Source organism: Ornithorhynchus anatinus, chromosome 5 (assembly GCF_004115215.2).
Source record: "Ornithorhynchus anatinus isolate Pmale09 chromosome 5, mOrnAna1.pri.v4, whole genome shotgun sequence".
In the NCBI taxonomy this organism is placed as follows: domain Eukaryota; kingdom Metazoa; phylum Chordata; class Mammalia; order Monotremata; family Ornithorhynchidae; genus Ornithorhynchus; species Ornithorhynchus anatinus.
The window spans coordinates 21,856,769-21,883,592 of record NC_041732.1 but is presented as its reverse complement, the minus strand read 5'-3'; the positions used below and the strand labels follow the sequence as shown (position 1 = coordinate 21,883,592).

The window sequence follows — 26,824 nt, the reverse complement described above, 5'->3', positions numbered from 1 at the left end:
CGGCGCTTAGAACAGCGCTCTGCACCTAGTAAGCGCTTAACAAACACCAACGTTATTATTAAGCGCTTACTAGGCGCCAAGCACCGTTCTGAGCGCTGGGGTTGATACAAGACAAGCAGATTGTCCCACGTGGGGCTCACAGTCTTCATCCCCATCTTACAGATGAGGTAAGTGAGGCACAGAGAAGTTAAGTGACTTGCCCAAGGTCACACAGGTGGGTCCCCCTAACCTATATCCCTTGCATTTTGCTGCTAAGGTGGATGGACACGGTCCTCGGGCGTCTCCGAATGATAACCCTCCCTTTCGGTTTGTGCAAAAAAAAAAAAATCCTCGGGGCAGAGTGACCCCCCGCCCAAGAGAAAATTTATTGACTTTAAAAAAAGCGCTGCCGTCTCCCGACCGCGGCAGGACTCGAACCTGCAATCTTCTGATCCGAAGTCAGACGCCTTATCCATTAGGCCACGCGGCCGCCCGCTAGTCCCGGGGCCTCGCGTGAGTTTAGGAAGGCTCGGCCCCGCCCCGGGCTCGCGCCGGGCCAATCCAAGTGCGTCCCGGGCGGCGGGGGGGGTTGGGGGCGGAAGGGGAGGAGAGCGGCGCCATCGGCGGGCGGCTCCGCGGCCTCCGCGCTCCGGACCCCCCCCCGGCCCGAGGGGCCGTTTGCCACCTCCCGCCCCCATCCTGCCTCCGCAGCCCCACTCACCAGGTCAGCTGGGCCGGGGGCTGGGCTGGGGCGGGGACCGGGCCTTGGACTGGGAGCTCTGGTCTGGAACTGGGCTGAACTGGCTGGGCTGGGGCTGGGCGGGGACTCGAATCCTACCCCACCACTTAGCTGTGTGACGTCGGGTAAGGCCGTTCAGTCTCTGTGCCTCGGTTACCTCATCTGTAAAATGGGGATGAAGACTGGGAGCCCCACGTGGGACAACCTTGTATCTACCCGAGTGCTTAGAAGAGCGCTTGGCACATAGTAAGCGCTTCACAAATACCGTTATTACTATTATAATTCTGAGGCTGGGGATGGAGCTGGGCGTGGGCTCTGTCCGGGCCCGGGGAGGCCGTTCAGAAAGGGGAGACGGGCGGCTTAGCGTTGTTCCGGGGGCCCGTGTTGGGGTCTCGCTGCCCACTCTGGGGGTCGCCTCCTGGCAGGAGATAATAATCATAATAACGATGTTGGTATTTGTTAAGCGCTTACTATGTGCCGAGCACTGTTCTAAGCGCTGGGGCAGACATAGGGGAATCAGGTCGTCCCACGTGGGGCTCACTGTCTTAATCCCCATTTTCCAGATGAGGGAACTGAGGCCCAGAGAAGTGAAGTGACTTGCCCACAGTCACACAGCCGACAAGCGGCAGAGTCGGGAGTCGAACTCATCACCTCTGACTCGGGAAGCCCAGGCTCTTTTCCACTGAGCCACACCGCCCGGGCCCGGCCCGGTGCTTTTCACCGCCGGGGACCCCCGTCCCCGGGTTGGCCACGGACGGTCAGCCCTCAAGCAGACCCCAGAACTCCTCCCCGGAACCGGACGGTCCCCCGAAAACCGGCCCGTCCGACGGAAAAGCAGCCTAGCCTAGTGGATGGAGCGCGGGCCTGGGAGGCAGAGGACGAGTCCCTTTGCTTCTCTGGGCCTCAGTTCCCTCATCTGTAAAATGGGGACTGAAAGCCCTATGCGAGACAGGGACTGGGGCTAATCCGATTAGCTTGCATCTACCCCATCGCTTAGTACGGTGCCTAGCACAGATACCAAATACCGTAAAAAAAAAAAAGCCCCGCCAATGACCTGCGGTCAGTACCTCTGAGAGGGAGGCAGTCTGTCCTCTGGCTGGTAATTATCAGTCAATCATAATAACGTTGGCATTTGTTAAGCGCTTGCTATGTGCAGAGCACTGTTCTAAGTGCTGGGGGAGATACAGGGTCATCGGGTTGTCCCGCGTGAGGCTCACAGTTAATCCCCATTTTACAGATGAGGGAACTGAGGCCCAGTGAAGTGACTAGCCCAAAGCCCCACAGCTGAAAAGTGGCAGAGCCGGGAGTCAAACCTCTGACTCCCAAGCCCGTGCTCTTTCCACTGAGCCACGCTGCTGCGAGCCCCACCTGGGACACGGACTGTGGCCAACCCAATCCGCCTGTATCCCCACGAGCGCATAGGACGGTCCCTGGCACGTAGTTAAGTGCTTAACAAATACCATCATTATTATTATTAATGCCAAATGTCATCTGTCTCACCTTCCCCCCCCCGCCTTCCCCGCCCCGGCTCACGTCCTCCCTCCATCAAGGCGTAGTGAATAGACTGGGGTTGGAGGAGCAAAATGTGCGGGCTGATTGGAGGGCGAAATGAGCCAGGTAAGGTAGGAGGGGGAGAGTTCATTCAATTGGATTTATTGAGCACTTACTGTATGCAGAGCACTGTACTAAACGCTTGGGAGAGCACAGAGTTACAGTCAACAGTCACGTTCCCTGCCCACAATGAGCTTACAGTCTAGAGGGAGTAAGACGGTATAAATCGCTACATGTCAGATATGTACGCCGGTGCTGCGGGGTTGGGAGGGGAGATGAATAAGATGACTAAAGAGGCAGGGCGACGCAGAAGGGAGTGGGAGAAGAGGAAAGGAGGGCTTAGCGGGGAAGGCCTCTCGGAGGAAATGTGCCTTTACTAAGGCTCGGGACAGAGTAGTCGTCGGATTCGAGGAGCGGGGACGTCCCAGGCCAGCGGCGGGCCGTGGGCGAGGGGTCGGTGCCCAAATAGCCAAGATGGAGGTACCGGTGGATAGTTCGGCATTAGAGGAGTGAAGTGTCCGGGCTGGGTTGGAGTAGGAGAGTGGGGGGGTCGAGTTAGGAGAGGACAGGGTGATCGAGTGCTTTAAAACCAGCCGGGAGGAGCTTCCGTTGGACGCGGAGGCGGATGGGCAACCGCCGGAGGTTCTTGAGGAACGGGGCGACGTGGACTGAGTGTAGAAAAACGATCTTTGCAGCGGGGAGAAGTATGGACCGGAGTGGGGAGAGACAGGAGGCCGGAGGAGTGGAGAGATGAGTTTGGCCCCGGGGGTCCGGTGTCCGCCGTTCGCCTTTTAAACCCCCAGCCGGTGCCCGCCCGCCTAGAGCCCCGCCACCGACTCCCAGGGCTTGGAAGAGGTGCCCGGACCTCCGGGGGGTCTGGCCGGAGGAGACGTGGCTCTGGACGGGGAGGGGACCGAGACGGGCCAAGGCGGGCCCCGGGTTCCGTGAACTCTGCGCCCAGAACCTCCTCGGAGCCGCTCGTGGCCTCGCGATGCCCCGGACCGGAGCGTATCGTAACGCGCCCCCTCTTGTTTTTCAGGTGGCAGAGAGGGATCTGGGGCTTTTTCGCGCCACCGGGGGCTGGTCTGCCCACCCCCAGCCCGGCTCTTTCTCCTCGCCGGGTCCGGCGCCGAGATGAGCCGCCTCCCGTGGAGGAAGGCGGCCGCCCGGAGGGCCGAGCCGTGGCACCGGCCCTCGGGCGCCTCCCCGCCCGCCGCCGCCGCCAGCCACCGGGCCCGGGAGGCGGCCCCGGCCCATCCTCCGCCGCGGCGGAACCCGCTGCGTATCCAGATGCTGTCCAAGGGGCTGCACGAGCAGATCTTCGGCGAGGCCGAGGCGCGGCCCGAGGAGGCGGCCGTGCGTCGCAGCGTGGAGCACTTGCGGCGTCACGGGCTGTGGGGCCGGGAGGTGGCGGTCCTGCCCGACGTGGACCTGCGGCTGCCCCGCCTCTACGGGGACGACCTCGACCGGCACTTCCGCCTCCTGGCCCAGAAACAGAGCCTTCCCTACCTGGAGGCCGCCCAGCGGCTGCTGCAGGCCCAGCCGCCCCCGATGCCCCCGACGTGGGCCTGGAGGGAGGGCTGGACGTGCTACGGGCCGGGCGGGGAGGGCCAGGCGGTGGCGTTCCCCGACGAGCGGGCCCTGGTTTTGGACGTCGAGGTCTGCGTGTCCGAGGGGAGCTGCCCCACCCTGGCCGTGGCCGTGTCCCCCGCTGCCTGGTGCGTTGGTCGCCAAACCGGCTGGAGTCGGTCGGACGGCCGATTATTGCACCTATCGAGTCGATCGTCGGGAGGTCGGGGCTTCTAATCCCGGCTCCGCCACGTGTCCGCTGGGCGAGTCACGTCCTCTCCGTGGGCCTCGGTTACCTCGTCTGAAAAATGGCGATTGAGACCGTGAGCCCCACACGGGACGGGGACCGTGTCCGACCCGCGTCCACCCCGGCGCTTAGTGCGGTGCTTGGCCCATAGTAAGCGCTGAACACCTACCGCAATCACCAGTGTGATTATTGAGCTCGGATGCGGAGCGCTGGGTAGAACGCATTCCCTGCCCACGACAGGCTTCTGGTTTGGAGATCGGAGGGGACCCCTAGTTGGTTGTGGCCCCGTTTCTCTCCCCTCACCCGTCCCGGCGAGCTCCCCCCGCCACCCATTTTGCGGGGGGGGGGGGGGGTCGGCCCGGCACGGGTCCAGAACTGGGCGTCCCGGGTTGGGACCAGCTGGGGTCTCCCGGCCGGGGCGTCCCTCCGGCCCTCGGGTCCAGCTGCTGGAAGGCGGAGGGTCACGCGCCCGGCCCCTTGGGGGCAAGCCGAGCTCCCGGTCACGGGTGAACGGTATCGGGGCGCTGCCACCGTCTCCGGCGACTCCCCCGCCCCCCCTCGGCCCCGTTTCCCGGCCCCGGGACGTCTCGGGAGGAGGAGGGCGATGCCGACCGGGGCCGTGCCGGGTCGCGAGCGTCGTCCAACCCCCCCGGGGACCCCGGAGGGAGCGGTCCCGTCGGGGTCGGGGAGGAGCGGGGTCCCGGGCCTTCCCCGAAGGGTCAGCCGTCTCTCCCGGCCAGGTACTCGTGGTGCAGCCGGCGGCTGGTGGAAGAGCGCTTCTCCTGGTCCAGCGAGCTGTGCCCGGCCGACCTCATCCCCCTGGAGACCTCGGCCGGCACCGGCGGCTCCGCCAAGCGCGACTGGCCCGAGAGGCTCGTCGTGGGCCACAACGTCTCCTTCGACCGGGCCCACGTCAAGGAGCAGTACCTGATCCAGGTGGGACCGGCTGGCTTCCCGCTTCCCGGCCGCGGCCCCGCCGGGAAGTCACCCGAGACCCCCCCCAACCCTAGGGGCTGAGATCGGGGGGCTGTCGAACCCGGCCCCCACGTCCCCCGAGGAGGGCCATCCACGGGGTGGGGGTGGGGGGGCGAGCGGAGACGGGCAGGGGCGGCCCTGTCTGCGGCAGAGGTGGGCGGAAGCCCTGGACCTGTTTTTCTGGTGTGTTTTTCTCGTTTTGTCGGAAGGACATGGGTTCTGATCCCAGCTCCGCCACTCATCTGCTGTGAGACTTCGGGCAAGTCACTTAACTTCTCTGGGCCTCAGTTAGGACCTGTAAAGTGGGGATTAAGATGGCGAGCCCCACGTGGGACGGGGACCGCGTCCGACTGACCGGCGCTCAGAACGGTGCTTGGCGCATAGCAAGTGCGTAACGGATGCCGTCGCCATTATTGTCATCGTGATTATTTTTTGTCACAGCATCTGTTAAGCGATTACTATGTGCCGGGCGCCGTACTAAACGCCGGGGTAGATAGGAGCGGGTCAGATTAGACGCGGTCCCTGTCCCATGTGGAGCTGGGTCTCGACACCCCATTTTACAGGTGAGATAACCGAGGGCACGGAGAGTTAAACCGCTCGCCCAAAGTCACACGGCCGACAGGTGGCCGAGCCCGGAATTAGAACCCGGGTCCTCTCGACTCCCGGGCCCGTGCTCTATCCACTGGGCGACGCTGCTTCTCCGGCGGGAGGAGAGTTGGACCCTGGAGGTCTTTCCGACGCCCGGCTCTCGCCTCTTCTCCTGGAGGGGTGGGGGTATGGCGGGATGGGGGGGGGGGGGCGCCCCCCGAGCCCCTCCGGGGAGCGGGACGGCGTTTGGGTCGGGCGGCCTCTCCGTTGGCCGGGTGAGGTCGTGAGCCGGCGGGACTCGAGCTTCTCTCTCGGGCCTCAGTTTCCCCTTCCACCAGTCTGTGGAAGGTCCAAGTAGATGTAAAGTGGGGCGCCGGGGAGGGAGGGTTTAGCTCCTCTCGGCCCGGGTGGGAGTGGGCTCGATATAATAGTGTCGGTATTTGTTAAGCGCTTACTACGTGCAGAGCACTGTTCTAAGCGCTGGGGTGGTCCCACGTGGGGCTCACAGTCTTCATCCCCATTTTCCAGATGAGGTAACCGAGGCCCAGAGAAGGGAAGCGACTCGCCCACGGTCACCCAGCTGACAAGTGGCCGAGCCGGGATTCGAACCCATGACCTCCGACTCCGAAGCCCCTGCTCTTTCCACTGAGCCACGCTGCTTCCACAGGACAGGGACCGCTCTACCGGCCACCTCCCGGGTGGCCATTGCCGGAATGAGCGCCTTCTGTGGGCAGAGGGCCGTTGCGACTGCCTCCGGTCTCTGTACTTGTTGCCCACGGGGCGCAGAGCGCTCTGCTGAGTGTCTGCTGCAGGTAGAGTGGGACGCGGTGCGGCCTAGTGGGTGGAGCCCGGGAGTCAGAAGGACCTGGGTTCTAATCCCCTCTCCTCCACCCGTCTGCTGGGTGACCTCGGCCCAGCCGCTCATCTCCTCTGTGGCTCGGTTCTGTCATCTGCCAAACGGGGATGAAGACCGTGAGCCCTGTGTGGGACTGTATTAAACCCGCTTGTCTCGTCTCCGCCCCAGCGCTCAGAACAGTGCTTGGCGCAGAGTAAGCCCTCAACAGCCCCCGCGATCGTTTTTTATCAGTAGAGGGCTGTCCTGAGGGCCTGCTGTGTGCAGAGCACTCCTTTCTGGTGTGCCGCGTTCTCTGTACTGGGTGCCTGTGGACAGCGTAGCACTGTAGTGACCGCCTACCGTGTGCAGAGTGCCCCTTACCGAGTGCCTACTGTGCGCGCAGCATCGAACCGAGCGTCTCTGGTGGGCAGAGCGGTCCACTGAATGCTTACTGCGGGCGGAGTGCCCCGTACGTACCTCCCGTGGGCAGAACGCCGCCGTACGTCGGGCAGAGCGCTCTGAGCGCCTGCTGCACGCAAAGCACCGTACCGAGCGTCTACTCTGCAGCCCCTTACCCAGTGCCTCCAGTGGGCAGAGAGCCGTTGTCTGAGAAGCTGCGCGGCTCGGCGGGAAGAGCACGGGCTTGGGAGTCGGACGGCGCGGGTTCCGATTCCGGCCCCTCCGCTTGTCAGCTGGGTGACCTGGGGCAAGTCACTTCACTTCTCTGCGCCTCGCCCACCTCATCTGTAAAACGGGGATTGAGCCCGTGAGCCCCACGTAGGACGACCCGCTCGCCCAAGTGCTCAGTAGGGTGCTCCGCACGCAGTGAGCGCTCGGTAAATACGATCGAATGAATGTGTAAGCGAATGAATTTCCCAGTGCCGAGAACAGCGCTTGGCACATAGTAAGCACTTAAATGCCGCCGTTATTATTATTACTATCTGAGCTTGTGGGCGGGCAGGCGTGTGTATGTCTGTTGTTAGATTCTACTCTCCCAAGCACGAAGCAGAGTGGCTTGCACGCAGTAAGTGCTCAATAAGTACGATTACGTTTAATGCCTAGGGTGTGCGGGGCCCCGTGGTGAACGCCTACGGTGTGCAGAGGGCGGTACTTGAGAAGCAGCGTGGCTCAGTGGAAAGAGGCCGGGCTTGGGAGTCGGCCGTCGTGGGTTCGAATGCCGGCTCTGCCGCTTGTCAGCTGGGTGACTGTGGGCAAGGCGCTTCACGGCTCTGGGCCTCAGGGACCTCATCTGTCAAATGGGGATTAACAGCGAGCCTCACGTGGGACAGCCTGATTCCCCCGTATCTCCCCCGGCGCTTAGGACAGTGCTCGGCACATAGTGAGCACTTAACAAATACCGACTTCATTATCATTATCCTTATTTCTTACCGGTTACCGTGCGCAGGGCTCTCGGATGCGATTCCTGGATACCATGAGCATGCACATGGCCATCTCGGGCCTGACGGGCTTCCAGCGCACCCTCTGGATGGCCGCCAAGCAGGGCAAGCGGAAGGGCGCCCAGGAGGTGCTTCAGCAGGTCAAGAAAACCCGCGGCAAGGCCAAGGGCCCGGCGGTGAGTTGGGGGCTGGGGGGGGGCGGGCGTCTTCCTCCGGCTGCGCCCCTTACCGCTGTGGCTCGGTGGATAGAGTCACGGGCCTGGGAGTCAGAAGGACCTGGGTCCTATTTATTTGCTGTCGTTTTAATGAGACGTTCTTCCCCTTGATTCGATTTACGGCCATGGTTCTTGTCTGTCCGGCTCCCCCGATTGGACCGTGAGCCCGTCACAGGGCAGGGACTGCCTCTATCTGTTACCGATCTGTACATGCCAAGCGCTCAGTACAGCGCTCCGCACCTGGCAAGCGCTCGATGAATACCGGTGAATGAATGAACGAGTGACCTCGGCTCCACCACGTGTCCGCCGCGGGACCGTGGGCCGGGCCCTTCGCTTCTCGGGGCCTCAGTTACCTCATCTGTAAAATGGAGATCGAGGCTGTGCGCCCCAGTGGTGGGGGCGGGGCGGGGACTGCGTCCAACTTAATAAATGATCGTGGCATTTGTAAAGCGCTTGCTGTGTGCCGAGCGCCGTTCTAAGCGCTGGGGGAGATACAAGGTTATTAGGCTGTCCCGGGTGGGGCTCACAGTCTTAATCCCTATTTTCCAGATGAGGTAACTGAGGCACAGAGAGGTAAAGTGACTCGCCCCAAGTCACGCAGCTGACAGGTGGCAAGTCGATTCACCTGCATCCGCCCAAGCGCTTAGGATGGTGCTCGGCACGTAGTAGGTGCCTAACACGTACCGTGATTCGTTCATTCGCTACCGGAACTCAGGTCGACAGCCCTCCCGTTGTGCCTAAGGGGAAGAGCGTGGGCCTGGGATCCCGGAGACCCGGGTCCTAGTCCCGGCTCTGCCGCCCGACTGCCGCGTGACCTTCGATGAGTCACTCCACCGGGGTGGGCCTCGGTTTCCCCATGTGTAAAATGGGAATTAATTACCGGCTCTTCTCCCTACTGCGACTGGGACAGGGACTCCGTCCTCTCTGCCTTTGGCGTAGCTCCCCGCCGGGCACTCGGCTTACCGGGAGGGCTTAATGGAGCGCAGCTCCCCTCTCGCCCCCCCCGCCGTCCTCACCGGAATGACCGTAGCCCAGCGGCCCCAGAGCCGGGCGGGGGCGGGCACCGTCCCCTGGCCAGCCGGGCTGCCCCGTGTCTCCGCAGATCTCGGCCTGGGATTGGCTAGACCTGAGCAGCGTCAACAACCTGGCGGACGTGCACGGCCTGTACGTGGGGGGGCCCCCCCTCCGGAAGGAGGTGCGCGAGCTCTTCGTCAAGGGCTCCATGCGAGACGTCCGGGAAAACTTCCAGGTGGGTGGCCGAGGCCAGGGGAGGCCCCGGGCAGGGGAGCCGGGTGGGCGGGGGCCGGGGGAGCCCCTTGGTCTCCCGCCACTTGACCTGCCCGTCTCTTCCTGAGCCGGGGGGCCCTGGAGCCGGGTGGATCCGGGCCGGGATTCCCAGAGGGAGCCGGCAGCCCCGGCCCCACTTGGACTCGGCCTGCGCCCCCAGGATCTGATGCGGTACTGTGCCCTGGACGTGAAGGCCACCCACGAAGTGTTCCAGGAGCAGCTGCCTCTCTTCTTGGAGCGGTGAGACGGCCGGTGTCCCCCCGGGACCCGGGAGGCCGGGCTCCGGTGTCTCCTTGGGTCTTCGGGGTCGAGACGGGGGGGGCCGCGTTAGGGCGGGGAGGCCTCTGTTGGGCCTCAAGCTCCTTCGCCCGTGGGCGCGGGGCGGAGTCCCGGGGCGGGGGAGGGGGTGCAGCCCCCCGCGTTCACGCCTGCCCTTCCCGGGTGGGGCAGGTGCCCCCACCCCGTGACGCTGGCTGGGATGCTGGAGATGGGGGCGTCCTACCTGCCCGTGAACCAGAACTGGGAGCGCTACCTGGAGGAGGCCCAGAGCACCTACGAGGAGCTGCAGAGGGAGATGAAGAAATCGCTCATGGATCTCGCCAACGACGCCTGCCAGCTGCTCTCTGGAGAGAGGTAGCCGGGCCGGGGCTGGGCCGGACCTCCCCGGCACCCAACCCCACCCGGCCCGGAGCGGACCAGACTCGGGGGGCGGGGGAGGGCCTCCGCGTCCGGCTTCACGGGGAGGGGCGGGACTGAGAGTGCCCACCGGTGGTCCGACCCGTCGAGGGGCTCCTCTCCCCTTGGATCTTGAGGGACGCCTCGTGTTCGGGGGTAAGGGGTCACGGGCGTCGCCGTGGGCATAACAGCCCAGTGTGGCCGGCGCTCACACCGAAAGAGCACGGGCTCGGGAGTCAGAGGACTTGGGTTCTAGTCTTGGCTCCGCCGCTCGCCTGCTGTGTGATCTTGGGCAAGCCACTCAACTTCTCCGAGCTTCAGTTCCCTCATCTTTAAAATGGGGATTAAGACTGTGAGCCCCACGTGGGACAACCTGTATCTACCCCCGTGCTTGGCACATAGTGAGCGCCTAACGAATACCATCGTTGCTATCACTGTTACTATTTCTCCTGGCCTCGGGTAGCCGCTCTCGTGCCGGCCCCCTGCCCGCTCCCCCGACCGCCCCTGAGCCGAGGGCTTTACCAGCTGGGCGGGCTGATGCCGGGGCTGGGCCCGCTGCCGACGGTGGGGGTCCGGCCCCTCAGGTACAAGGACGATCCCTGGCTGTGGGACCTGGAATGGGACCTACAGGAGTTTAAGATGAAGAAGCCGTCGCCGGCGAGGAAGAAGAAGAAAGAGGGTCCGGAGCGGGAGGAGCCCGGGACGCCCCCAGCCGGGGCCGAGAGCCCCCCGGAATTGGAGTGGCAGGCAGGTGGGGCCAATGGTTGGTTGGAGGAGCGGCGGGAGGAGCGCAGAGGGAGGAGGCAGGCAGGCTAGTTCTCGTGGGAAGGGGGGGCCCTGAGGTCAACCCGGGTGCGAGTCGCGTGGCCACGTGGAGAGGCGAGGCACCGTGGACTCTCCTCTCCCCGCTGGTGTAGATCCTGGCCCCCCCAGTGAGGAAGAGGAGCTGCAGAGAGGCCCCGCCGTCCGTGCCCGCCTCGAGCAGCTGAAGGCCACGTCATCTCTGCTGCCCAAGAGGACCCAGCATTTGCCGGGACACCCGAGGTGAGACCCCCGGCTGGGACCCAGAGGCGAGGCCGGCGGGCCCCCCCCGCCCCCCCCCCGTTCTCCGGGTCAGGAGGATCGGAGGTCAGAGGATGCGGGGGGGACCTCCCAGGAGTCGGGGCCGCAGGGATGGGCGGTTTTGGGTACGTGCACACGGGCGCTTGTGGGCGCTCTGGGCCTGCCTCCGGGAACGTGTGGGTCTTGGGGTTGGCCGAGAGAGGAGGGAGAGCGCACGCCGAGTCTTCCCCCTACCCGTCCCGGGGCCGCTGCCCGTTCCCGGCCGCCCCACCCAAGAGCGCACCTTGCCTGGTCTCCCCCGCTCCCCCGTTGCTCTGCCCCCGTCTCTCAACCCTCCCCGTTCTGGGTCCCCCGACTCAGGTGGTACCGGAAGCTCTGTCCCCGCCTGAACGACCCAGGGTGGGGGCCGGGCCCCAGCCTCATCAGCCTGCAGATGCAAGTGACCCCGAAGCTCATGGCTCTGACCTGGGACGGCTTCCCGGTGCACTATTCGGGCCAGCACGGCTGGGGCTACCTGGTGCCCGGGCGGCAGGACAATCTGGAAGCGGACTCCTGGGACCCGGAGCCGGGCCCAGATCCGGCGGCAGCGTCGTGCCCTCACAGGTAGGAGAGGGGAGCGGCCCTGAACTCCAGGCCTCGGACAGTAGAGTGAACGCTTTCGGGCCCTCCTGACCTGCCCCACCCGGCCGGTAGAGTTGTTCACAGCATCCCTGCCCCTCTGCGCCGTCCGCCCTGCCTTCCTACCCACCCTGCCCAAGCGAGAGAGAGGATTGCGGGGCCGGAGTGGGGGTGGGGGGCGGTCAGTGGAGGAGACGGGGCCCTTCAGTCCCCTCCCGCCCTGCTGGCTGGTGGCGGGGGCGGCCCTGAGGTCAGGGCAGGGCCCCACACTCACACCAGATCGCAAGTCCGCTCCTGTCCTCGCCGGGAAGATGCTGGGGGAGGTGGGCCGGGTCTTCCCTCGGCTGCCTTCCCTCTCCCAGAGCCATTGAGCGCCTGTACCAGGAGCACTGCCTGGAGAAGGACAAGGACCAGCAGCAGACTCCCCTGCCCCTGAGCGAGGATTTTGTGCTTACCGACAACAGCTCCATGTGGCAGACGGTAAACTGGTCTTCTTTCACCCCCGCCTCTGCCAGCTCCCCCCCCCCCCCCGACTCTTCCCGTCGAAGGTGGCTGCTCCAGGAGCCCCCGGGCAAGTCAGGATCCCCTCCCAGACGTGACAAGGAGCTTATAGTTCAGAGGGGAGACAGACGTTAAAATAAATCACCGATATGTCCATAAGTGCCGTGGGGTCGAGTGTACGGGGGGTGGTGAATATCAGGCACCTGAAAGTGTGCAGATTCAAGCTCGTAGGCAATGCAGAGTATCGTTTTCTCCCAAGTGCTTAGTATAGCGTTCAGCTCACAGTGATTGCTCAGTAAATACTACTTAATAGAGTGATCAGTTGGCAGCCTCACACGCTGGTCTGGCCGGGAATCGGAGCCCTCAAGCTCCGTCTGGGCCTGTGGAAAGATTACCACAGTCTGCCGACCCCTTCAGCCAGCTCGTTTCCACCCCCTCCAGCCCTTGCTTGGGGGCGGGCGGAGCACACATGCTAATAATAATAATGTCGGTATCTGTTAAGCGCTTACTATGTGCAGAGCACTGTTCTAAGCGCTGGGGTAGATACAGGGTAATGAGGTGGTCCCACGTGAGGCTCACAGTTAATCCTCATCTTCCAGATGAGGTAACCGAGGCCCAGAGAAGTGAAGCGACTTGCCCACAGCCACACAGCTGACAAGTGGCGGAGCCGGGATTCGAACCCATGACCTCTGACTCCCAAGCCCGGGCTCTTTCCACTGAGCCACGCTGCTTCTCTAATAATATCGTTATAATATAATAATATCATTATACTATTCTCTAACAATAAGACATTTATCCGTGGAGCGTGGCTTTCGGGGTGAGTTTGGGAGTCGGCATAAAAGGCAGGGTGGTTTTCTGGCCCCATGTGGTTAACCGCCCCTGCCCTGACCTTACCTCGTCCCACCCAGAAACGCGAGGAGAGCTTTCTTGCCGTTCATTCTCAATCGTATTTAACTGAGCGCTTACTCTGTGCAGAGCACTATACTAAGCCCTCGGGAGAATACAGTATAACAATAAACGGACCCATTCCTCGCCCACATTGAGCTTACAGTCTAGAGGGGGAGACGCACATTAATATAAATAAATAAATTACGGAATGTACGGAAGGGCGGTGGGGCTGGGGGGGCGGGGGTGGAATAAAGGGAGCGAGTCAGGGCGACGCAGAAGGGAGTGAGGAGAAAAAGAAAGGAGGGCTTTGTCCGAGAAGGGCCTCTGTGGTAGCAGGAGAGGGAAGAAGAGAGAGGGGCTCATCCGGGCCCCTTCCTACCACCCCAACTATGCCCCGAGCCCTTCACTGGGGCATCTCCGAGACCGTCTTTCTGGAGCCCCACTGTGCCCCTCTACTGGCCCAAGACGAGGCCGGGAGTGACGTAACGCTAATAATGGTGGTATTTATCGTGTGCTTACTATGCGCTAGGCCCTGTGTCAGACGCTGCGGTAGATATGAGACAATCAGGGAGGAGGAGGGAGTGGAGCAAGGAAGGTCTGAGTGTTTCCCCGAGCTGGGGGGACGGACTGTGCCAGGCCTGGGTGCAGGGGAAGGGGCAGCTTGGGTGACCCCCACACCACCCCCCCAGCCCTCTCTCCCTTCCCTTCTCCCCCGACACAGGTGGAGGAGCTCGACTGCTTGGAGCAAGACCTTGAGACGGAACTGGGGAGCTTCCGGGCGGCCAGGAAAACAGGCCAGTCCTCGCCCCAGGTGAGCAGGCTTCTTGTCCGGGTCCGTTCTGGGGAGCCCGGGGATTGGGGGGGGGGGGCTCAGGTGGCCGGCCGCCGCCGGTTTCCAGAAAGCCACCGCTGAATCACCTATCTCCCCGGGGCCTCGTGAAGGGGGGCGTTGGGGCACGGGGGTCTCGCCAGGCACCCGCTTCCCAGGCTGGCGTGTTGTTCTGCCCCGGCCATCCGCGCCACCGGGGACCCAGGCCCTGTGGGCTTGTCCCCCACAGGAGGAAGCCGGGGGTCCGGAGACCAAGCTGGGGGACAGCCGGCCCCCCCACCATCAGGGCAACGGACCCTACAATGACGTGAACGTCCCCGGCTGCTGGTATTTCAAGCTGCCCCACAAGGTGACCCTATTGCTCCCTCGGCCCCATCTCTCGCCCCCCCCCCCGCCCCCCACGCTCCATCCTGCCCCCCGGTCCTTCTCCCAGCCCCCTCTGCCTGCTCTCGGACACTCAGAGGAGATGGGGCGGATGTAGAGATGCGGAAAAGGGAGGGAGAAGAAAGCGGGCTGGGGGGCGGTCGGTCCGTCTTTGTCCGATCCTTCTCTGGCCTCAGACCAGCAGCAGAAGGACCCGAGGAGGGGGAGCCTCGTCCCGGCTCTGCCACTTATCTGCTGTATGACTTTGGGCAGACCACTGAACTTTTCGGTGCCCCGGTTACCTCATCTGTAAAGTGGGGATTAAGAGTGTGAGCCCAGTGCGGGACGGGGACTGGGTCCACCCTGATCGTTTTCTATCTACCCAGTGCTCACGACAGTGCCCGGCACACAGTAAGTCCTCAAGTGCCATTAAAATAAGAGAGAATCCCCACAGCACACAATCCTACACCCTCACCCCTTCACTCCTGGCTCACCCCTTCGCATCTCAGTCGGGGAGCGGAGAATGGGAGCTCGGCAGGGGATCCTTGCGCACCGACTCCTGACAGTGGTCCGGGCTGCTCCCCCTCCTCCTCTGCCTGCCTACAGGACGGAGACAACTGTAACGTGGGCAGCCCCTTTACCAAGGATTTCCTGCCCAAGATGGAGGACGGCACCCTGCAGGCGGGCCCCGGTGGTGCCAGCGGGCCTCGGGCCCTGGAGATCAACAAGATGATCTCCTTCTGGAGGAATGCCCACAAGCGCATCAGGTCACCCTGGGTGGGGCTCGGGGCGGAGGGGGCCCAGGCCTTCTCCGGGTTGCTCTGTCCGAGGGCTCAGGGAGCGGTGGTGGGCGGGGGGGGGGGACTCTGACGTCACCCCATCCCCGTGGTGGTGGGCGGGGGGGCTTAAATCCGCACTGGCTCGCCCTCACCCCATCCCCTCCCACCCTCCAGCTCCCAGATGGTCGTGTGGCTGCGGAGAGCCGAGTTGCCTCGTCCGGTGACCAGGTGCGGGTCCCGCCGAGGGAAGGGAGGGCCGGGAGCGTCTCAGGCGTGCCGGGACGGGGGTGGGGAGAGCCTGCCGGGAAGTGGGCCAAGCCCGAGGGCCTCCCGCCCGAGGCTAAGCCCTGCACCTGGGCTTCCCTCGTAGGCACCCCGACTACGATGAAGAGGGCCGCTACGGGGCCATCCTGCCCCAGGTGGTGACGGCGGGCACCATCACCCGGAGGGCCGTGGAGCCCACCTGGCTGACGGCCAGCAACGCCCGGGTACGTGTCCTCCTGCGGCCTCGGGCCTGCCCCCTGCCCTAACCAACCTCAGGCGGCCCTGGCAAACGGGCAGCTCCAGCGTGCAGCGGGCGGGGGCCTAGTGGAGAGGGCTTGCGAGTCAGGAAGCCCACGGTCCGGTCCTGGATTCCCTACTTCTCTGCCGCGCGACCCAGGGCCGGCCACTTAACCTGTCCGGACCTCTGTACCGCAGGGTTAAAATCCTGCTTCTTTCTTCCTCTCGGAGTGTGAATCCCGGGCGAGACAGCCTGTGACTGTCCTACCGGTGCTTACTCACTAAACCCCGTTACGGTTTCGGTATCCCCCGCCGCCCTCTCCCGCAGGAGGACCGCGTGGGCAGCGAGCTCAAGGCCATGGTGCAGGCCCCGCCCGGCTACGTCCTCGTCGGGGCCGACGTGGACTCGCAAGAGCTGTGGATCGCGGCTGTGCTCGGGGATGCCCACTTCGCTGGGATGCACGGTGAGTGGGCGGCGGGGAGTTTCTGGGGTGCCTTGGGGGAAGGGCGAGTCGCCCCCCCGCGACCCCGCCCCACCGCGGCCCTCCGCCCGCCCCGCTCCAGGTTCCACCGCCTTCGGCTGGATGACCCTGCAGGGCAAGAAGAGCAGCGGCACCGACCTGCACAGCAAGACGGCCACCACGGTGGGCATCAGCCGGGAGCACGCCAAGGTCTTCAACTACGGGCGCATCTACGGGGCCGGCCGGCCCTTCGCCGAGCGCCTGCTCATGCAGTTCAACCACCGGCTCGCGCCCGAGGAGGCCGCCGAGAAGGCCAGGCAGATGTACGCGGTCACCAAAGGCCTCCGCAGGTCAGGGGCCCGGCCCGTCTCCTCCCCGGCCCTCTTCCCCAACCCGCTGGGGTGACGCACGCTTCCACCTCTGACCCCTCGCCGAGGGCCCGGCGGGAAGTCGGCCGGCGATAGGAGGTGGGAGTCCGGGTTCTCCGGCACCCATGTGCCGGCCCTGCGTCCCTTCGCCAGATACCGACTGTCCGAGGAGGGCCAGTGGCTGGTGAAGGAGCTGGGGCTCTCCCTGGACGAGATGGAGGACGGCTGGGTTTCCCTGCGGGACCTGCGGAGGATCCAGAGAGAGGCTGCCAAACAGTAGGGGCAGAGCGGCGGCTGGGCCTCGGGCAGGGTCCTCGGTGGGACCGGGATGGAAGGTGGAGGCGCGGCGCTTGGCCGCGGGAGGAGGCTAAGGACCCGACGCCGTGGCCAAATCTCCCGCCCGGTGGGACCTGGCAGCCCCAGGCCACCCCCCCAACCCCCCCCCCCCCCAGTGTACGTTTCCGAGCAGCGGATGTGGCGGCGGCTGCTCTGGGGGCTCGGAGAGCGGGCCGACCCGGGGACCTCCGCCCCCACAGGTCTCGCCGGGGCAAGTGGGACGTGGTGGCCGAGTACAAGTGGGCCGGGGGGACCGAGTCGGAGATGTTCAACAAGCTGGAGAGCATCGCCATGTCCCCCGCCCCCCGGACCCCCGTGCTGGGCTGTCGCATCAGTCGCGCCCTGGAGCCGGCGGCCGTCGGCAGGGAGGTAAACGGCCGGACTCTCCGGCGTGCCCTTCCCGGGGGCTGTCTTTTCCCAGAGGGTCGCGGGGCTCTCCGGGGGCATTTCTCCCCGACCTCGGTCTCGTCCCCTTTGCCCCGAGCACGGGAGGCGCGGCCCGCTGGGGGCCTCTGGGCCCTGCCAGGGTGGCAGTGAGCGGTTGCCCACTGGGCACGTCCTTCTCCCCGATCTCGCCTCCCCGTCTGGCAGTTCGCGACCAGCCGTGTGAACTGGGTGGTGCAGAGCTCGGCGGTGGACTACCTGCACCTCATGCTGGTGGCCATGAGGTGGCTGTTCGAAGAGTTTGCCATCGACGGCCGCTTCTGCATCAGCATCCACGACGAGGTGCGCTACCTGGTGCGGGCGGACGACCGCTATCGGGCAGCCTTGGCCCTGCAGATCACCAACCTCCTGACCCGGTAAGGACCTGGGGGGGGGGGGTCACGCGCGGCCCGCCCCGACCGCGGACGGTGCTCGGGCCGTCGGCTGGCAGCGGGGGCCACGGGGTCAGCGCCTGATCTGGGAGGAGGACCCCCCCAACTTCTAGCGGGCAGAGAGAGGGAGAAGGGAGAATGCCGTTTGAGAGGGGTTTAGCCCAGCCCGCTTTCCCCTCGGTGGCAGGGATCTATGGGCTGCGGGCAGAATCCCAGGGGGTGCCTGTCGGTTCTGTTTCAGGTGCATGTTTGCCTACAAACTGGGCCTGCGGGACCTGCCCCAGTCTGTGGCCTTTTTCAGCGCAGTGGACATTGATCGGTGCCTGAGGAAGGAGGTGACCATGGACTGTAAAACCCCCTCCAACCCCACTGGCATGGAAAGGAGATACGGGATCCCCCGGGGTGAGTTCTCCACCCCTGCTGCCTTCCCCTCCACCCCCGAGCTCTGACTAACGCCGGGCTTCCTCGAGCTACCTGTTCAGAGCTCTCCCGGCCCTCACGGCGAGGGGAATGGAATGGGGTGTTTATCAGCGGCCACCGGAAAGCCCACCCAGACCCACAAACCTCGGCTAAGCCACCGCTTTCTTCGTAACATACTTTTATTGGAAACGTAAAGCCAAAGTGCATCAGCCGGGCTTTTCACTCGAAGCTTTTGGGCATCCCGCGACAGGGCCGAAGCCCCCGGGATCCAGGCGTGGTCCCCTCGCTGCCGTCTTCCTCCTCCTGGCTCGGGCCACCCCCCCCCCCCCCCAGCCCCCGAGGACACCTGGGCCCGGAGCAGGGAACCTAACCCTTTGCTGTCGTTGCAGGTGAAGCCCTGGATATTTACCAAATAATTCAACTCACCAACGGCTCTTTGGAGAAGACAAACTAAGCGGCCGCCAGCCGGGGCCCTGAGGAGAGGCCTGCCTTTGGGGGCGGGGGGGGGGATCCCCTCCGGCTGGGGCGGAGGCAGAGGTTCGATGACGGCTTGGGGCCCTGATTCTCGTGAAGGTGCTGCAGGGGATTAAAGGCAGCGCGGGGCTTTGCGGGCAAGAGGGAAACCCCGGCTGCAGAGTCCCCAGTGACTTGGAATGGGTGGGGATCATTTCTTTCTTTTTTTCTTGGCTGGTTCCTGGCTCTGCTCAGACCCAACACTCTGGGGAGAAAGAGAAAGAAATAAAAAGTGTCAAGTGGGACTATGTACTGCACTGCAGTCTTTCCTTCCCAGCGCTCCCCAGCTTAAAGCCGCCTTCCTTCCTCTGGGCACCCGGCTGCTCCGAGCAGGGCGTGTCACTGCAGGAGCGCCTAAGAGCCCCTCCCCACCTTCTCCAGGAAAGGACCAGAGCGCGTCAGCCCCCCACGTCAGGGTTTCCGGGGACCACGTGGACCCAAGGTTACCAGAACCGGATTTTCTGGGCACTTATCACCATCTGACTTTATTACTCCCTCGGCCTCCTCGCCTACCTTCATTCTCCCTCTTCTCTGGTCTCCGCCGCCCAGATATTTTTCTGAAGCCTCAAAACCCTCCAATGGTTGCCCATTTCCCTTCTGCATCAAGCAGAAACTCCCACCCGCTAGCTCTAAAGCACTCAATTAGCCCTCTCCCTGCTGTTTCTCCTTACTTCTCTACAGCTACCCTACTCACTGGGCCTCCTCCTCCTCCTCCTCTCTTCCACCCCTCCCAATTCGGATTCCCTCCTACTTGGCATCCGGCAGACCACCGCTCTCCCCATCTTCAAAGCCTTTCTGAAAGCACATCTCCTCCAGGAAGCTTTCACGGATTAATGTCCCACCCCGGACACCTCTTCGGCACTCGGACGCTCTTGCTTTCCCCTCGGCGTTTAGTACGTACCCCTCGGTTTAACTTTAGCATCTGTCTTCCCTGTGGAACTAGAAGCTCCTTGAGGGCAGGAATCTTGTCTGTTAATCCTACTTCTTTCTCCCCCAAGGGCCAAACACAGGGCTTGGCACTCGGTAAATACTGCTGGTCGACTGACAAATGGATAACGGAACCAAAAGCTTGGTGGCATCGTTCACGTGCCGAGGCTCAAGCCGTGGCCTTGATCCCGTGAATCCAGTGGCCGTAAGTGGCCGGAAAGACAACCCTGTCTACCGACTCTGTTGTACTGCACTTTCTTAGGTGCTTGGTACAGTGCTCTGCACACAGTAAGCGCTCAATAAATACCCCATTGATGATGATTCCTTATGGCTGCCCAAGATCTCGGATGAAAATAGAGGCTTCCCCTAAGGGATAATTCACACAAGCCACGGCCAGGGGTCTGCAGAGGAGAAGGGGTTCCTGGCAATTCCGTTGTGCGGCAATCAATCAATGGCATTAATTAATAACGATGTTGGTATTTGTTAAGCGCTTACTATGGGCCGAGCACTGTTCTAAGCGCTGGGGTAGATGCAGGGTAATCAGGTTGTCCCACATGAGGCTCACAGTCTTCACCCCCATTTTACAGATGAGGTAACTGAGAGGCACAGAGAAGTTAAGTGACTTGCCCACAGTCACGGCTGACGAGCGGTGGGGCCGGGATTCGAACCTCTGACCTCTGACTCCCAAGCCCGTGCTCTTCCCACTGAGCCGCGCTGCTTCTCTAATAGGTCGAGAGCACTCTACTAAGGACGCGGGAGAATGCAACAGAATTAGCAGACACATCCCCTGCTCAGAATGAGCTGATCGTCTAGACGGGGAGATAGACAATTCATAAATTTACAATTTATAAATTGCAGACATTTATATAAGTACCAAGGGGTTGAGGGAGGGGTAAAAAAGAGAGGAAATTCAAGTGCCCGTGTATCTATTTCAGTGCTTAGTAAAGTGCTGGGCAGGGAACGTGTCTACCAACTCTGTTATACCGTACTGTCCCAAGTGCTTAGTACAGTGCTCTGCACACAGTAAGCGCTCAATAGAGTTGACTGAGAGGCTGATCGACCTACTTAGAGAAGCACCGTGGCTCAGTGGAAAGAGCACGGGCTTAGGAGTCAGAGGTCATGGATTCTAATCCCGGCTCCTCCACCTATCAACTGTGTGACTTCGGGCAAGTCACTTCACTTCTTGGTGTCTCAGCGACCTCATCTGTAAAATGGGGATGAAGACTGTGAGCCTCACGTGGGACAACCCGATGACCCTGCATCTACCCCAGCGCTTAGAACGGTGCTCGGCCCATAGTAAGCGCTTAAATACCAACATTATTATTATTACTAAGCACTGAACAGATAAGCACAGTCAAAGCCCTGTTGGGGGAGCAGGTCGTCAGTTGGTGAGATTTAGCGGTCCACGCTTTCCCTATCCCCATTACGGGGGGGACGGGGGGGAGCAAGCGAGAGCTGACTCTGGGGTGCGCGACTGGGATCACCGGGCCGGAGGGACAGATTTCGGGTTGGGCGGCAGCGGCTGCGCTGAAGGCAAACCCCCAGCGGGAACGGTAGCCTGGCCGGCCTCGGCCCAGGAAGGTACCGTACCTGGTTCGTGTCGGTTTCGCCCGACTCCTGGAGGGCGCTGCCCATGATGGCTTTGTTGATTTTGAAGTCCCGGGACAGGCTGAGCCTCATGTACTGCATCAGGTTTATCTGAGGGGGAGGACGGGGGATACACGGTACGTTACGCTGCGCTCCTCGGGCGGCCCGGCCCGACCCTCGTCTTCCCTCCCCGGTCCCTCCCGGAGAACACCCCCTTCTTGTTTTCTCCCCTGCCGCACTGCTCCATCGGGCAGGGCTGTTTGAAGTTGGTAACTCACGAGAGAAAGCGGGGTGGGCTAGTGGGAAGGGCGCGGGCCTGGGAATCGGAGGACCCGGCTTCCCATCCCAGCTCCGCCACTCGCCTGCGGAGTGACCTGGTCGGACAAGTCCCTGAACTTTCACCGCCCGAGTTCCCCCATCTGTAAAATGGGGATTCGATTCCTGTTCTCCCGCCTACTTACACTGTGACCCTTTGTGGGCTAGGGACCGTGCCTGAACTGATTATTCCAAATCTATCCCGGCACCTAGTTACGGCGCTTGGCACACGGTAAGCGCTTCACAGATAACGACAGTTATTAGGGCAGTGTTGCGCGTCCCAAATCCGTCTCCCCACAGCCCTGCAAGGCTTGTGATCCTGATGCCTGGGCTCAAACCGCAGTTCTGATTAGGTCATCCGGAACGGGGGGCAGTGCCCGTCTGGGACCGTTGGGCTCAAGAGCAGGGCGAGAGAAGCGCCGCGGCCTAGTGGAGGAGCCCGGGCCTGAGAGACCGAAGGACCTGGGTTCCGATCCCGGCTCCGCCACTTCTGTCTGCCGTGTGAATCTCGGACACGTCACTTGACTTCTCTGAGTCAGTCACCTCACCTGTACAACGGCCATTAAGACCGAGCACCCGCCCACCACGTGGGACACGGACTGGGTACCGACTTGTACCTACCCCAGCGCCTGGCGCGATGCCCGGCACGTAGTAAGCGCTTAATAAACGCCAGAGAAAGACAAACCGTTACCTTTGATTTTTTAGAAAGGTTGATGACAAATTTTTCATACTGTTCGATAGCGAAGATCAGGTTGGGGATCGGCTTGGCCTTCTGAAAAACCTTAACCTGCGGGTCACACAGACGGAGGTCAGACATCGGGGCTCAGAGCTGCGCGGGAAGGGGGCAACCCTAGGGGAGTCTGGGGCCAAGTGCGGGACCGGACCCAGAAATCGGGCTTGTTCTGCTTCCGGCCAGTCCCGGTTTGATGTGATCTTTCCCGGAGAGGGCCGGGCCGGTGAAGCGACTTGATCCAATCTGGGCCCTACTGGGCCCTTTCACCACTGACCCGTCCCAAAGGGGGCCGGATCCCGGGACGGTGAGGACTCCTGCAACCCCAAACTGCTCCCGGGGGCGGCGGAGCCCTTCAGGGAGCAGGAGGGGGGGGGGGCCTCGGAGTGCGTTGCGGCAGAGGGCCTCGGGCTCAGCCAACTGCCGCCTCTCGGGGGAACCTCAAGTTTCCGAGGGTTGGGGGTGGATGGCGCACCACCTTAAGGGCCTGGCACGGGAATCGGCGGAGCCCACTTATCGGTCGGGAGGGGCGATGGGGCGGGACGCCCCCTTCCGTGGACTACACTCCGTGGACGGCTGGGACCGTCCACGGGGATGAGCCGTAAGCTCAGAGAGCAACCGTGGAGAGACGCCACCTCTTCCCACCATCCCTTTCAACAGCGGCTCCGGGCAACAGTCAATCCCGACCCCTCTGGCCTGGCTCTGCTCCCAGGGAAATCACAGTTTTTTCCTGTAATTCCTTCAGTCCCCACGCAAACCTTTTGGGCGGAGTCCAGGAGAGAATGATTATGCTCACCATGGTGCCCTCGGCCTTGTCTTCATCACCCTCCGCTGTCTAGACAGGGCGGCTCCCGGGACCACGTACCCGGGAGCTCCCGGGTGCCGGAGTCGGGGATCGAGCAGGGCCCGCCGCCAATGGGAGCCAGGGGGTGCTTCCCTTGCGGAACCCCCTGCCCACCCCCGGCCTCTTTTCCTCTGCCACTCAGCCTGTCGGTTGAGGGACGGCTGGGGCGTGTGGTGGGGTGGGGGTACGTGCGGGCACCGAGCTCGGGCTGGGGGCCGCCAGGGCACAGGCTGCCTCTGCCCCGATGTAATTCCCACTGAGGAGCACGCCCGGATCAGTTTGGGCAACGGTTCCCAAGACCTCTCGTCCTTTCTCACGGTTTTCCTGCCGCGCCACTTCTGAGGCGAAGTGTTTCATTCCCCTCTGAAGCCCACTGAAAACGGAAGACCGTTCCGGGGGATAAAGGAGAAATCCCCGAGCCCGGGGAGAAACGGCTTTCTTGACCACGGACACAGTTGGCTCACCTTAGCCGGAGCCACCGCGGCAGTTTTCTCCTCTTTCTTCGCGTCCTCGTCCTTCTCTTCCTCTTCCTCCTCCGTGTCCTCTTCCTCCTCTTTCTCCTCCTCCTTCTTCTTCTTCTCCTTTTTCTCTGCCACAGTGCTTTGGGCCTCGCTTTGGATGTTCTGCGGGAATCGAGACAGACTGTCATCACACACTGGCTCTGGAAGCTTGCCCTGTGGGGCACAGTCAATCGACGATATTTACTGAGGCTTACCGTGTGCACAGCACTGTACTAAACGCCTGGGAGACTACGAGAGTCGGAAGATGCATTCCCTGCCTCCCATAATGGGAGAAACTGTCCCTGCATTCCCTCCCCGCCACCTCCCGCTTGTAAGAAATGAGGCTACACCCCCCCCCCCCCCCACTTCCAGTTCCCCGCTACCATTCCATGGCTTCCTCTCCCCATTTGCCAGATACTCACTGACGAGCTTCGAAAGACCCAAGAAAAGGCAGATATGTTATCCTCCTTCCAATGCCAACTGCTCTGTCCTCCCCTAATCCTTCATAAATCGGAATGCTCTGGCTCAGCGCTCAGTACAGAGCAGCTCTGGGCCTAGCGGGTGCTCGGTGAGTGTGACCTCCTCTACTACTTCTTGTGGACATCTGCATCCCACAGAAATGTTTCCTACCGAAATCCTCTGGCCTGGAATCTTTCTGCCGGGAGCTACTCGCTTGGTCGAGGCGTCCGCTTTCTAAACTTCTCAGGGAAAGTGTTCTACCTCCGGTCATTTCTGGGGGCCAACCAGGAGCCAGAAAGCCAGATTCTAGTTCCTACTTGGCCACAGGTTTGACCTCAACCCTGCTCCTGCTTAACTCTCTGTAGAAGAGGGTGACGGAAGATTGATCGAAGAGCAGGTAAACTGGATAGGGGAAAGCGTCGGGGCCTCGGAGTCAGAGGACCCGGGTTCTACTCCTGGCTCTGCCACCCATCTGCTATATGACCTTGGGAAAGTCGCTTCACTTTTCTGGGCCTCGGTTACCTCATCGGTAAAACGGAGGTTGAGACTGTGAGCCCTATATGGGGCAGGGGCGGTATCCAATCTGAGTATCTTGGATCTCCCCCAGCGCATAGCTCAGTGCTTGGCACAGAGTAAGCACTTACCAAGCACCACGATAACAATACGAACGTTATCATCATTTTTTAAAAAGTGATTTCACCCCTACCGGTCTCAGACCAGGGAAATCATCCAAACCTCAGCTCCGTGTTTGAATCCCCTTACCTGCACGTAGGTGATGAAGGCATAGCACTGCGGGGTCAGATGGGAGCCTGAGAGTTTCACCTGCAGCAGAGAGACACCTCAATACAATTCAGGGGGAGCCTCTCCTCCACTCTCCCCCGCAAACCCCGAAAAAAGACGCACTCACTAGCTTTTCCATGCGAGTGGGAATCCCTACGGAGTCATGGCAGACCTGGAGATACTGGTAAACGAGAACCATCAGTGGTATTTACTGAGCATTTACTGTGTGCAGAGCATTAAATTAAGTGCTTGGGAGAGTACAAGAGAGGTGGTAGACACGTTCCCTGCCTGCAACGAGCTTTGTGTCTAGCTTGGTGTCATCTCTCACACCCTGTGCTTTTGCAACTTGTCTTTCCAGGGGACCCAGCCCAGCCCCTTCAGACCCTTGTTCTCCCTCCATTCAAATCCCCCTTTAGAATCCCAACTGCTCCAATGAGCCTTCCCGGATTAATTCCCAATGCCGAGTCACATCATCCCTTTAACGGGCTTAATTTAGATCCTCCTCGGTGCTAACGTATGCACGTCGTATCCAAGGAGCACTTACTGGGTGCACAGCACTGTACTAAGTGCCTGGCGAAGGACGGTACCGTAGAGTCGGCAGGCCCGATCCTTTCCTCCTCCTTGCCTCGGTTTCCTCATCAGTAAAATCAGGATTCAATACTTGTTTTCCCTCCCACTTAAGACCGTGAGGCTCCTGTGGGAGCGGGACTGTGACCGTGTGACTTGCGCGACCTAGACCGTGAGCTTGCTGTGGGCAGGGACCGTGCTAGTTATACTGTCCTCTCCCTCGCGTTCGGTACGGTGCTCTGCACGCAGTAAGCGTTCGATAAGTACGAATGACTGAGCTCAGAGGAAGCAGCGAACAAAGACCACAGGCATTATTATTCCCATTAGAGTGTAAGCTCCTTGAAGGCCCCGTACTCACGTATTTGGCAAACGAAGTGAGGATGGTGTAGATCTTGCCAAGGTCCTGCAGGAGGGTGTTTATGCAGCTGCCCGACGGGAGGGCTGTTTGCACCAGCTCATGGAAAGCGGTGATGAGCGTTCCCAACTGGAGGATGACCGCCTTCTCGAGGGGCTCTTTTGGGAGTTCGGTCTGAGGGACCTCTTCTGCCGAGAGAGGAAATGCGGGCCGTTCCAACCGGAGCCCTCCGTGTTTTCTGGAGGAACGGAAGAGCCCGGGGTGGAAATCAAGGCTTCGGCTCCCACCCCTGTTCGGGGCGAAGGTGCCGTTGGCTTGACTCCGCGGCAGAAATGAGGTCCGCAGTCTCCCCGATCCTGGGGACGGCACTGTGGTCCTCAGGCCAAGGAACAGAACTCTTGACCGATGGGAGGCCTAGGTATTAAAGCCACTGGGATCAGAAAGGGGAATAAACTACAGTGCAAGGCTTTATCTTGAAGGTCCGATTCTTAGAAACAGACCAACGGTGCATTTGTGGAAAAAGATTCAGGCTCGGGTATGTGGACGCAGGGTCTAACCTGATAAGCGTCTCCCCCCCAGGTCTCTCCTACTCAAACTCTCTGACCTGAGATCACGTGGTGCTTTCTCCATCGCCGGTCCCAGGTTTCCTTTCTCTTTCTCTGTGTCGTCCTCAAACCCGCCCACCCCCTGAGAAAAGACTCCTCACCGGCGGTGGCTTCGAGACTCAGCTGCTCTTTCAGCCTTCCGATGACCCAGTCCACGTCGTCCAAGACCTTCTCCGCCTGATCCAAAATCAGCAACTGGGAAAGAGAGAGGGGGACGGTTGGGTTGGCAATCCTCCTCGGCCGCTGTGGGAGGGCCCAGGCCGGGGTGACGTGGACAGGTGCCCACGTGTTTTGGGGGCGGGGCGGAGGGCAGAGCCAACACTTACACAGATGGTGGGGGCTGCTGTCCTCAGATTCACCATGGCAAAGTGGTTTGGTTTCTCCACTTCTATATCCTAGGGAGGGAGAGGGGAGTCAGGCCCACCTGAGCTCATTCGGGTTTAGAGCGGAAACCCGTCTGCCGGCCGCCAGGCCCGGACAGAGCGGGCTGGTCTGCGGTACCTGGTCTATGTCTCCAAGCTGCCCATGGAGATCCTGGGAGAGGTCACGGAGGAGGCTCACGGGACTCCGACACCGAACGTGAAGGTTGAAGAGCAGGTTCAGCAGGCCTTTGCAGAATGCGGCATCCTCTGGGAAGGGGCAGG

At 62.0% G+C, this 26,824-nt stretch overlaps 2 protein-coding genes and 1 non-coding gene across 5 annotated transcripts in view; 1 reads left to right on the top strand and 2 right to left on the bottom strand.

Annotated features, from left to right (window-relative positions):
* Positions 1-396: 396 nt before the first annotated feature.
* TRNAR-UCG lies at positions 397-469 on the bottom strand. Its single transcript has one exon. It is a non-coding gene; the product is annotated as a tRNA-Arg (tRNA).
* A 141-nt stretch (positions 470-610) lies between these two features.
* On the top strand, positions 611-19,754 carry POLG (DNA polymerase gamma, catalytic subunit). Of its 2 annotated transcripts, none has more exons than XM_039912291.1 (23): positions 611-703; positions 3,309-3,987; positions 4,826-5,021; positions 7,889-8,056; positions 9,198-9,344; positions 9,543-9,622; positions 9,833-10,015; positions 10,642-10,808; positions 10,975-11,101; positions 11,480-11,722; positions 12,100-12,217; positions 13,848-13,937; positions 14,185-14,304; positions 14,925-15,085; positions 15,272-15,325; positions 15,468-15,585; positions 15,927-16,062; positions 16,163-16,409; positions 16,581-16,703; positions 16,964-17,132; positions 17,355-17,563; positions 17,880-17,980; positions 18,388-19,754. In XM_039912291.1, exons 2-23 carry the CDS (start codon positions 3,404-3,406, stop codon positions 18,450-18,452), a joined length of 3,606 nt encoding a protein of 1,201 aa, XP_039768225.1. In that variant the 5' UTR covers positions 611-703; positions 3,309-3,403; the 3' UTR covers positions 18,453-19,754. The 2 variants fall into 2 exon arrangements, with proteins under 2 accessions (XP_039768225.1, XP_028920802.1); XM_029064969.2 differs by having other exon boundaries at positions 17,820-17,980.
* The window catches only part of FANCI (FA complementation group I), a 63,633-nt gene continuing 54,968 nt past the window's right edge, over positions 18,160-26,824 (bottom strand). For both annotated transcript variants that reach the window (XM_029064966.2, XM_029064967.2), the window contains exons 29-38: positions 26,682-26,809; positions 26,507-26,575; positions 26,282-26,375; positions 25,579-25,763; positions 24,781-24,834; positions 24,636-24,695; positions 23,379-23,537; positions 22,032-22,127; positions 21,029-21,136; positions 18,160-18,716 (exon numbers count right to left, since the gene is read on the bottom strand). In XM_029064966.2, the coding sequence (XP_028920799.1) occupies positions 18,663-18,716; positions 21,029-21,136; positions 22,032-22,127; positions 23,379-23,537; positions 24,636-24,695; positions 24,781-24,834; positions 25,579-25,763; positions 26,282-26,375; positions 26,507-26,575; positions 26,682-26,809 (1,007 nt within the window). In that variant the 3' untranslated portion in view covers positions 18,160-18,662. The remainder of the gene's footprint in view (positions 18,717-21,028; positions 21,137-22,031; positions 22,128-23,378; positions 23,538-24,635; positions 24,696-24,780; positions 24,835-25,578; positions 25,764-26,281; positions 26,376-26,506; positions 26,576-26,681; positions 26,810-26,824) is intronic.

Coding starts and splice junctions, on each gene's coding strand:
- POLG (XM_029064969.2), top strand. CDS start 3,404: ATGAGCCGCCTCCCGTGGAGGAAGGCGGCCGCCCGGAGGGCCGAGCCG. Junction 9,345..9,542: donor ACGTCCGGGAAAACTTCCAG/GTGGGTGGCCGA, acceptor CTGCGCCCCCAG/GATCTGATGCGGTACTGTGC. Junction 16,063..16,162: donor CCACTTCGCTGGGATGCACG/GTGAGTGGGCGG, acceptor GCCCCGCTCCAG/GTTCCACCGCCTTCGGCTGG.